The sequence below is a fragment of the Pongo pygmaeus genome, chromosome 3, assembly GCF_028885625.2.
Source record: "Pongo pygmaeus isolate AG05252 chromosome 3, NHGRI_mPonPyg2-v2.0_pri, whole genome shotgun sequence".
Lineage (NCBI taxonomy): Eukaryota > Metazoa > Chordata > Mammalia > Primates > Hominidae > Pongo > Pongo pygmaeus.
Window position 1 is genome coordinate 15224143 of NC_072376.2, and position 12110 is coordinate 15236252.

The following is a 12110-nucleotide window of genomic DNA, read 5'->3' on the forward strand; positions in this document are numbered from 1 at the left end:
AGATGTATCATTTCCTAATATCTCCTTGTTTATTGTCTATCTCTCACCTGTAGAATACAAGCTCCATGAGAATAGGCTGGTTCACCTGTGAGTCTTCAGGTTCTAAGATGCTTGGCATGCAGCAAGTGCCAACTAAAGACCTGCTGAATGAATAACAGCTACCATTTAGGGAGCTCCCACCATGGGCCTGATATTGTGCTAAACCCTTTCTATGTGAAGTCTATTTAATCCTCATAATCTCCCTAGTATCTCCACTTTACAGATGAGAAACTGAGGATTAGAGAAATTCAGCAACAGTAACTATGTCCAGGATAAGCAGGTAATAAAGGAAGGACTAGGATTTGGTCAGAGGTGGTTTGCCTCTTCCAGAGAATGGACTCTCATCCACTGTGTTTAAGCCACCTCATCAATTATAGTCTGCAATGTGAATACGTATATAAATCATTTTAATCAGCAATTCATGGATCCTTTTTCTTGGCCTATTTTCTAGTAACAATAATACTACTACCTTGAGAGGGCTTTGTAAGTCAGGGGACAGGGAGAAACCCACGCACTTTCCAGTGTCCTAAGATGGAAAGCCTACGAAGGAGAGACTAGTAGGGCAGCAGTGAAAAGAGCAAGGCAGAGAGCAGAGGGGAACAGGGAATGAGGCCTAGGCTCTTTCTATGAGAAGGAAGGCAGAACAAGATGAGCTATTCTGTTTCACGAACTTTGTCCCCATCCACCCCTAGGCAACCTACTTGGTGGGGCAAAGTGTATGTGCAGCAAGCCTAGAATCAGGAAGCTGGGGTATGGTTTTAAAACATCTTGGTCTTGAATTTAGGAGGTACCAGGAAGGCTAGAGCTCCATGGCTTCTGTGAAGAGATGGAGAGTCCTAGTCTACCACAGCAATGCAGCTTCAGAGCAGAAAAGCTAGCAGCCCCCACCCCATCTGTCCTCTCACTAGGAAAAATCTCTTCATGGCTAATTAAAAAGATAAATAGATCTTATTGTATCCCCCCAAAAATAAAATATAAAAATGCAATTTGAATTTCTTTCTTTTTTTTTTTTTTTTCGAGATGGAGTCTCGCTCTGTTACCCAGGCTGGGGTGCAGTGGGACGATTTCAGCTCACTACAACCTCCACCTCCAGGGTTCATGCGATTCTCCTGCCTCAGCCTCCGGAGTAGCTGGGATTACAGGCACATGCCACCAGGCACGGCTAATTTTTGTATTTTTAGTAGAGACGGGGTTTCACCATGTTGGCCAGTCTGGTCTTGGACTGCTGACCTCAGGTGATCTGCCCGCCTCAGCCTCCCCAAGTGCTGGGATTACAGGTGTGAGCCACCATGCCGGCCTGCAATTTGAATTTCAAAGTTTATTATATAACTTAGGGTAGCTTACTATTTAAAAAACTTGTGAATATCTGGCTTATAAAGCGAAGCATTTTTTTGTAAAGTGAATGTATATCAGCTCAACTTATTTTTCATATAAATGCAGATTTTCATATGCTGAATGCTTTGAAGTGAGACATATTGTACTAAAAACATTACTTACAAAAATTGGGAGCTTATATTTATTTGCCCTATGTAAAGATCTGAATTTAAATGTGCAATTTAAAATGTGTATTTCTTATAGCAAACATATACATAATCATAACATTTACTTCATAATTTAAAGTTCTAGCATGGGTTTCTAATGAAGTTGTGAAACTAATTTCCCTAGCACTTGACAATCTGGATACTCAAGGGGGTACTGGTTCTAAAATGTCTGGGCAGCAAGAATATTCCCAGTCTACATGAGGACATGCCATGCCTGCAGGCTTGCCACCAGAGGTGTGTCCCAGACCAGCAGCATGAGCCCCACCACCTTAGAAATGCAGATTCTCCAGACCCAGCCTAGATCTCCTAAATCAGAATCCATGTTTAAGAAGAGCCCCCAAGTGATGATAGCACAGGAAAGGCCAGAAGCACCATAACTAGAGTTGATAGAACATTCTTGACTCTCAGGTACCTTCAGAACGGGAAGACTTGAAGCTGAGTGCCCTGGCCAGGCCTGTGCGTGGTAAGCAAGGCCCTTACCTCCAGCATGTTGTAGATGATGTAGAGCTTGATGACGGACTGCCCCCTTATCAGGTGGTACATCATGGAGTAGTCAACATAGTGCATCATAAAATAGCAGATTACCAAAATGACACCCTTCAAAATGTCACACACCTGGGCAGGCTGAAGCAAACGCCTGTCCCTGAAACATACAAGAAGTAATAAAAATATAAGTTTTACTCTGTATGTTCTCACAAAAACAATAATCTTTACTCGATATACACTGGCATACAAAGGTAAAAATAAGAATTATGTTGATCTTTTAAAAACTTCAAATAAGGGAGGTTAAACTAAATGACTACTCGACAGTGTAAAATTTTCTGTCCAAGTATAGAATATAAAGATTTTAAGTGAGAATTACTATTAGATGTTGGCAAACTTAACAAATGAACACACAGGGCAGGTATCTACTGATAGGGTGCTTTCCAGCAACAGATTTCCACCATTATGGCATAAGCTTTTAACCTAATCATGAATCCCTGCACGTAGCCTGCTGGATCAGCCCTTTTCACACAATGCTACATTCTATACATACTGCTCTGCATTTTGTACTTTATTTAACGGCATAATATTCCATATAAGTTCATCAGGAGTTCATATTTTTATGGCAGCATAGTGTTCCACTATGTGGATGAACCATAATTTATTTAACATACAACTGACAGATTTCTAGTCTTTTGCAATTATGCGCCATGATGCAATTTACATGCCATGTCACATATATGAAAGTGTATCTGTAGGATAAATTCCTGAAATTGGAATTCCAAGGTTATATTCACTTGAAATTTTGATAGAAACAGCTGAACTGCCCACTGAACTGGGTACAGTTTATACCTCAACTAGCAAGGTCATGAGAAAGCCTGTAGTCCAGGGGTGATACAGTGTTTGATCAACTTTTGGATCTTTGCCAGTTTCATTGGTGGAAAATCGTACACAGTGTAGTTTCAACGTTAATTTCTATCATTAGGAAACTAAACATCTTTCCACATATTTAACAGTTATTTATATTTCACATGAACACTCCCTATCTTTTTTGTACTGGTTTATAGGACAGCTTTTGTATCACAAATGTTAGACCTCTGTGACTTCAGTTGAAATATTTTTTTCATAATTAATATGAGCAGAAGAATCACTCCTTACTTCTGAGGTTAGAGTATAAGGAGCTAAACCGAAATTGTGAAAGGAATCATCTTAACAAGACAGAGCAAAAAATACATTAGAAAAGAAGACATTTAAGATTTCTTTCACTGGATTTAAAATTCTTGTGACAAGAATGGGAAAGATACGTTCTCTTTGCCTGTCGCAGGCTGATTCCTCAGGACAGAAAATGCTGTCTCTTGTTTTGGCAGCTTTTATGCATAGTGCAATCAATAAAATGGCCCGAGTACTTTTTTTTAGGAGCTGCAGAATCTCTTCATTTCCACCATTTGTGACAATGTTCTAAGCAACAATATAGGGGTGGGCTCATTTTCTAAATGGCCATTGGCCATCTGAGCCACCTATGTATTTGATATTCCTTGGTTACATATTCTCCAGAGCTCTTTCCTAATGCTTTTCCTCCAAAGATCTTTGTGGAGTTTAAGAAGGAATTTGTAAATCTTCCAAACTCTTACTTGAAACATTGCTTTATAAGGTCACAATGATGCTCTACCAATTCTGTAAGCAGTTGTTACAGAAACTCATTCTTGTTTTCTATAATGTGCACTGTATGATGTTTTCAGTTAGATATTAATTTGGCTGATCTATTTGTAGACAGAATCTAAGATACTGCAGAAATTCTGAAAGCAGACAAATTCTGTGAAGACTGTTCACGAAGGGCTGGAAATACACTGGGCTGGACCAATGAGCCTAAATGAGAGAGAGGTCAGAATGTGTCTAACTCAGATCACATGACTTAAGATGGGTATGAAAAGCCAAGTAAAATTACTCTTAGCAGGTGAAGTTAAGGCTTCAGGAAAGATTGCATCAAGGACAAAGTTGATCAATCTCTATCATTATTTCTTTTTCACCACGACTTTCTTTTATCCAATGATGTTCCTCTTTCTCCCACAGAGAGAAAGAGAGACCTTTTTCTCCTCGGGGAACAAAGAATGCCTTTCATCTCCTGACTCCCAACCAACCAGCCCAGAGCACAGATCTCTGCCAAGGGCTATTTGAATATCAAGGTAATTTCCTGCCCTTATCCCTACAAGACTGAAAATGGAAAACCTATTATATCTGCCAAGAATTGGATCTTGATCACTTAAACATATTTCTCATTCAAACACTGAGAAGAGGAGACATTTTGAACACTTGTGAGCTCCTGGCCTTGGTGTGACTGTCTCCACTTGGGCAGCAGGGAACAAACGTGAGCCACCAGCCCCCACTCAGAAGTGTAGCACAGCTCAGCATATACTGAAAGTCACACATCATCAACAGTCATGGGCTTTTGTGTTTAAAGACTGTAAGTCATGTTTATAAATTAAAGAAAATGATACGAGCTAAAAGTAGGGTAGTATTAATTTGTGTTAATTATGAAAATAATTTTGATAACTAATTAAAGTAGAAAACTATACTTAGAGCTTTTGGTATTAGATGGCATCTACTTAGTTGAGTGATCTCAGTCAGAGCAATTTTATTTAAGAGACAAAGGGCTTTTAAGTATATATCCAATTGTGTTTCTTTATATACATATTTTGAATCAAAGAACAATGTGTTAGTATATCAATGAAGGAATAGTATATTTAACACAAGCCACAGTTAGAAATTAGATCTACCAAACATTGGAAACACATATCCCAAAATGATATAATATCACACTTTTTGAACCAAGCTGATAAATTAACAAAGAAAAGTTGTAGAAACACCTAATGCTACAATTCAGTTACTATGTGGCAGGCACTGTCCTAGACACTCCACATATATTCCTTTTAGTGTTCACAATAATCCTATTTATTTAATCATCTTGGTTTTACAAATGAGCCAAGGGACAGTCAAGAACATGCCTGTGGTTGTACAGTGATTAAGTTCCCACACGGTGCAGCAGGGATGGAAACTTGGCAATCTGGCTCCAGAAGTCATGCTCTTCAGAGCCATCTGCACTCTAGACTTTTTAAAACAGAACTTCTAAACTTGCAGGAATCAACAACTCAGAACCTATTATCTTTCTGTAAAATTTTACACTGGATAATTTATCACTGTACTGCAATCTCATCTCAATAAATTGCTGTACAAAAAAACAAACCTATCATTTGGTATTTCTAAAAATGAATGCAAAAAAAAACTGGACTATTATGATATATATATGATATACACATACTGAATTCACTGCTTTCTGTGCACCCTCTGCTCTGGTGAAAGTGTTCCATCCATTGCTAACATCATAATTGGTCGCTGCAGGAATGACTGTGATTTTCAGGAAGAATATTATTCAAATAAAGAATACAAGAAGCAGAACCTTTAAAAAAACAAGGGTCTTGATTTCTTTCTTCTTATTATTATTATTTTTTGTATTTTTAGTAGAGACAGGGTTTCACCATGTTGGCCAGGATGGTCTTGAACTCCTGACCTCAGGTGATCTGCCCACCTCGGCCTCCCAAAGTGCTGGGCTTGAGCCACCGTGCCCGGCAAGGGTCTTGTTTTCATATAAATGTCCTTGTTAATAAAAAAGAAAGGGTGCCAAAATAAAAAATTGTTTCTAAGGTAGCATCTTAAAAGACAGCTGTATGTACCACAGCTTCTTTCTAAGAAAAGACCTAACCTCACAAATAAGTTTACCTGGTTAAAACAACTTGAACCAATCAGTTTATTTGTTCCTTCTCTGCCAGGATATTTTTAGATGACTATCTGATAAGCACTTCAAACTCCCTAAGAAGCTTATCCAAGGCCCTGCCATTCAACCCCGAATTGGCTTTTGAAAAATATTTTCATGCTACAGTTCTTATAAATGGCTAAATGGTGGTTACTGGCAATTCACCTTGCAAATGATGAAAATCCCATATGAAAGCATAAACAAGTGAAACATACTGTTGGGCAAAGTGAAAAACCCACTAATTTGCAGGTTTGGGTGTATGTCATCACACAAGTAATATTACATCAGGTATTTAACAAAACTTAAAACATTCTTCAACATAAGACATTTAAACAGAATTCTTTTAAAAATTTCTAGTAAAACCACCCTTACAGAAACCAAATTCACTACATTTCTAAAATTTTATTTTTTATTCTTACAAACATTTCCATTTCCATTGTATTTTTAGCAACTGTACAATTTTACATTGTACAATTTACCAATTAGAGCATCTCTAGTTGTTTCAAAGGGCTCACAGACTTATAGAAACTGAATTATCCAGTAGAGAAAGATGATCAAGGGTAAGTTTTTTCCTTTTCCTCCTTAGAGGAAGATAATATGCTAACTATGGTTAAAGTAAAATCTGGTAGTGGACAGAAAGATCAAGAAGGAAGACGTGGCACCAAAAATGAGCGAAAAAAATGGGAGAATCCCTGCATAGCTATTTCAAATCAGTGTTGAAACATGCCAGAGTATTAGCATGAGTTATTTCATTACAAGATACATAGACTAGATCTCTCGCTCTCTCTCAATATTTTCAGCCATTTGTGGTATAATTGAAAGAGTGAAGAAACACAAGCACTACTGAAATAAAAATGCAAAATAATATGGTTTTATTTTTGAAAGTGAAATCCTTTTATAATTTTAAAGTAAACTGGAATAAAGTAGTGAAATCAAGATGTTTTCCTGAATTAGAAAATTAAGTATCTTAAATTTTCAGTTTGACTGACATGTAACAGAAAAATAAATACTTAAATGGAATGATTCAAACCATTTCTTAAACTTTAATTTCAAACTATACTGAAAAAAAAACTTATTTATAAAGCTATGTTCATAATTTTAGTAATGCAAAATAAAAACTGCTTATATGGAAGGAATTAAGCTCAGCCAATTTCTGTGGCTTTGGGGATGAAGTATTTGCTAAGTCTAAGCTAACATGTGTAAAGATGACTTTTGAGTGGATTTCCATGTTGGTGAAATCACAGTCAAATCCTTCACAAAGAAATGTGGACAAAGCTTTAAGACCAAGTAAAGATGCTATTTTAAAAAGGACAGGGATCCACATTTTCTTCAGTATGTTTCTACCCCCTAACGGCTATGTCTGCCTATCCTGTTTACTTTTGCGTTTAATGAATGTCAATTTGGCCAAGAGTATAGAAGGAAAAATCAGGGTTTACTCACCACAAGGAGTCCCTGTGCCACCACATTCCATTCTATAAAGGAAGTGAAAGTGCTCCTCCCTTCGGTCTGATTTACGAGAGAGAAAGAAAGAGAGAAGGTTGTAATGTTGCTACGCTACTTAAGAGCTCCATGGTGAGGAAACGGGACAACAAAACCTGGCGTTACGAAGACTTTCTAATAATAACAAATATATTGCTCTCAACAAATAAGCCACATAGATCAGCCCTGGTAAAAGGAAGTAAAAGGCATATTTGTTTCCCCAGAGAAAGTTACCAAGAGCTCTCCCTACTTGTGCTACAGTGGTGGCATCAATCACTTAGGCCAAAATCAAGGCTTAATTTTGTCTAAAAAGAGAAAAATCTATTATATAGGTGAGGTTAATCTTGGGCAGAACTATTTCGAAAGAGGTAAGGCATACGAAGGAAACTCAAAAGGCTAGGAAACTCTCAAGCATCTGAAATTCATAATTCTGGGAGACAAGAGCTCTCCCATGGGATAAACTCTCAAAAGAAAATGATACTATTGCCTCTTCAACCAAGAAAAATAAAAGCCTGTGAAGCCTCATGTGAGAGTTATGCCTAAAGCCAGGCCAGGGGACAGAACATTTGCTCACACATATTTTAGTTGCTCTAATAGTAAAAAACAAAAACCAAAAAACACTCCGGCATTTATTACTTAAGCCCGTTCAACTCACGTATCACTTTCTAAAATGTTTCAGTAAAGTTTTTTCAACAATAACTCAATTCTCAGTACCAGGTTATATCATTTTTCTCTACAATCTTCTTTAACTTTTAACTCACGTGACTGAGAATTCTAAAGCACAAAACGAAGTCACAAATTTTAGGAGAATAGAGGGCTGACAAAAATGCCAGGTAAATCAAATGTACATAATTAGCTATTTTTCATTCAATTCTACAAGCAAATTTGGAAAAAGGATGTTTGGTACCTCTAACATAATATAGAGCAGTCTGCTTTTCTGAAAAACAAAAATTCTATCATTCTTCCAAGGAACAGACACTTCATATAATAAATCAAAACTTAGTTCTGTTTTATATGTCATGAATCATTAAAAAGATTATCCTAGTTCAAGAAGTTTCTCAAATGATTTCTAAAATGACACTACTCTTATCTGGGAAAGAGGGAAGATATACATAAGTGAATCTGCTTTTAAAGAATTTAGATGCATTTTCTAATTTTTTTTTTAAGTCTACAACAAAATATTTGGGGGCAAAGATTTTTCAAGGTTGTTAATTCATCAGAAACAATTTCAGTGAAGTATTCTTGAGATCGCTGAGGACAGACATTAACTTTTAGGGAGGGAGTGCATCCTTGGCAAACACCACACACAAATATGACTGCAGATAATTACCCTGCCAACATCTCATAATGAACAGTACTTTAACAACAGGGTCAAAGCCAGCAAAACACCCTGCTGGATGGGCCATCATGATGAAGGCTGGGTTTACTTAAGGCACTGTAGAACCACCCTTGTCCTCAGCCTTAGTGAAGGGACAGGGTCTTTATTTTACTTAAGTCAAAAACCATGGCAAGTTTGCAGAAGATCTAGAAATAGGTTCAAATATTAAGTTATGAAGCAGAGAACACGGGGGTATATGTGCTTTAAAAAGCTTCTCACAAATGCTGTACAAGATGTAAATCTGCAAACAGATGAGGTGAGAACACTGATCTCAAATATAAAAAGAAGGCAATAATTTACATTATTGATGTGATACTGAACCAAACAGTTCTAGAGTCTGCAAAGAGTTACTGTTTTCACGTCAGCATCGTGATTAATTTGACAAATGGACTGTTTCCTCCCTTTTGTGAAAACAATTTCAAAGAACAAAGAGACTAGAAAGACTAAGTTTTTACGGAAAGAAGATTGAAATACAGGAGAGTGAAAAAAGAAAACATTACTTAAAAAATTGCAATCAACTTCTTTGCCAGTCTATTTCACTTCTTCTTATTTCTTTGAAAAAAATAAAGTCAGACTGAAGGAAAGAGCACTTTTTGCTTGCTGAAAAGGATGGAACATGACATCACTACAGGCAAGACAAATCGAATAATCTTTAATGGAAGTAGAAAACACAGGAATAAAAGCTATCAGAAGGCAAAATGTGGCTATTTCTAAATAATCATTTGGTAAACCTAAAAAGTATTTTTATATTCCAAAATATTTGAAGGGTCTTAGACTTAATATTAACAATAGCTTTGTTTAATGTAACTTTTACCTTATCAGATATTTCAAGTTTTGTGACTTTAAAAATAATGCTCAAAGAGATATTTTCTAAATTGCTCAAAGAAACAAAAATTGTAACCTATATTACTGTACGCACAAATTACTCAATTTTGATAAACCATACTTAAGGCACTAAGACATTAGGCAGGATTTTCATATTCTGTGTAACCTGGCCTATCCTCAAAGCATTTAAAATTGCCTGAACTCCATTTCATTTAAAATTTAAATGAAAATTTAAGTTTCATTTAAACTCCTATCATTTAAAATTGCTGAAATTGTTATATAATTTTAACTGCATTTCATGTTTTTTATACATATAAGTATTTATTAGTGATAGCATGAAATTAATTTTTCAGTTAATCCAAAGCAGAAATAGTAAGAAGTGTTTGCAGGGGAAATCCTCAATGGAGTCTTAAATGTAGTGTGTAACAGGCTGCCCTCTAGTGTCATTTTAGCTATAAAACTTTGAAAATAGAAAACATCTTATTTTCAAATGCTACTCAAATTAATTTAGATTCAAAGTATTTCAAACTAATGTAAGAAAGCAATCATCTTATGTGCTACAAAAAATCTTAAAATATCTAAAAAAGGTTAGAGGTAGGGATCATTAACCACTAGTAAAAGTAAATACTGGCAGAGGATTTAAGATTTCCCAGTTCCCTGCAACACCTTTTAGTTTTTAGAACAAACACTTTAAGAATTTTTTTTTTTTTTTTAAATAGACAGTCTTGCTCTATCAACCAGCATGGAATGCAGTGGTGCAATCACAGCTTACTGAAGCCTCGAATTCCTGGGCTCCAGGAATCCTCCTACCTCAGCCTCCCAAGTAGCTGGGACTACATGTGTGTGCCGCCACACCTGGCTAATTTTTTATTTTTTGTAGAGACAGGTTCTTGCTATGTTGCCCAGGCTAGTCTTAACTCCCGGCCTCAAGCTACCCTCCCACCTCGGCCTCCCAAAGTTCTAGGATGACAGGTGTGTACCACCATGCTGGTCTAGAAAAGACTCTTCTAATGCTATTTTATGTGCCCTGTACCCCCACGTAACAGGGGCTACACAGAAATGAACTTGAGTGCAGCACAGTTTTAAATGCCTGTACAATATAACAAGGTGGAACTTCAAACAACTGTCCCCAAAGAGAGACCCTTGGGATCACTGGCAAATCTCCACTGTTACTTAGTACACCTCATACGTGTGCTAACCAATGCCTAAGGAAGGGACCACTCCAGAAGGAATATAGTCATTAGCTTATCTATCATTTTAATGTTTTATCACATTGTGCCAACAGCCACTAAGAACATGACATGTATTTAAAAGCCATCCACATAAAGATGGCTAGAACATGAACTTGACGCACACTGTTGATCAAAGAATAACTAAAAAGTAATGTAGCTCATAATGTAGATGTGAAAAGCCCTACATAGTATTAGTTATTTTCTTTCTTTACTTGAGACAGGGTCTCACTCCATCACCCAGGCTGGAGTGCAGTGGCATAATCATGGCTCACTGCAGCCTTGACTTCTCAGGGTCAAGTGATTCTCCAACCTCTCAGCCTCTGGAGTAGCTGGGACCACACACATGTGCCACCATGTCTGGCTAATTTTTAAAATTTTTTGTAGAGACAAGGTCTTACTATGTTGCCCAGGCTGGTCTTGAACTCCTGGCCTCTAGCAATCCTCCTACCTTGGCCTCCCAAAGTGCTGAGATTACAGGCATGAGCCACCACATCCAGCAATATTAGTAACTTTATGTCATGTGTTTCACCTGACTTTATCTAAATTTCCATGTTTCTATTCGCTTTATGCCGTTCCAAATAAAGATGTATATTTAGTAATGTTTTATTAGATTGTATTTGGGTCTTCTGAAAATGAACTAAAATGCCATGATATCATGAAACTCCCAATAGTGATAAAAGAAAATAGTTTATTGTGGTTAGGTTTTGTTAGTATTAATGCACCACGCTACAAATGCCTTTAAAAAGTCTTGTTAATAATAAGGCCTTCTTAAAATTTCTCCCAAAAGAAAAAAGGATGTACTAGAAATGCCTTAAAGCAAATAACTAAATTTCTAAAACTACCTTCCCATTTGATTAACTTGTGATTAATAAAATATGTAACACTAATTCACTGTTATCCTGGAAGGCAAATAAGTTACAGAATATAGCATATAACAATGACAGCAGCTGAATTTTTACAATTGTTTTACTCCATGTAATCTTACAAAACAAGAATTTTAAATCCTTTTATAATGTGATCATCATAATAATTATTCCAATTTATACTGGGAGGAGTTTCTATCAAAACTGATTAAGTCTTATTTTTAAAAAGACTGTATGTGTTACTAAATATCAAGTATACGCTCATTTACTACTTTAAAAAAGAATCTTTCATGGCTTTAGTCTTTAAAAAAAAAACCCATATAATTGTGTATATCGACCACTAATTTTTAACTCAATTGCTACGGTTAAATTATTTTATTAATTATATATTTTATACACCATGGAACAGTCACCATAGTTCAATGAAGTCTCACAAATTTTGTCCATTTTAGCATTTTAGAA

At 36.4% G+C, this 12110-nt stretch overlaps 1 protein-coding gene across 3 annotated transcripts in view; it reads right to left on the reverse strand.

Moving 5' to 3' along the window:
* The window catches only part of TAPT1 (transmembrane anterior posterior transformation 1), a 66109-nt gene that overhangs the window by 27979 nt on the left and 26020 nt on the right, over nt 1-12110 (reverse strand). For all 3 annotated transcript variants that reach the window (XM_054484570.2, XM_054484569.2, XM_054484568.2), the window contains one exon: nt 2061-2223. In XM_054484570.2, coding sequence (XP_054340545.1) covers nt 2061-2223 — 163 coding nt within the window. The remainder of the gene's footprint in view (nt 1-2060; nt 2224-12110) is intronic.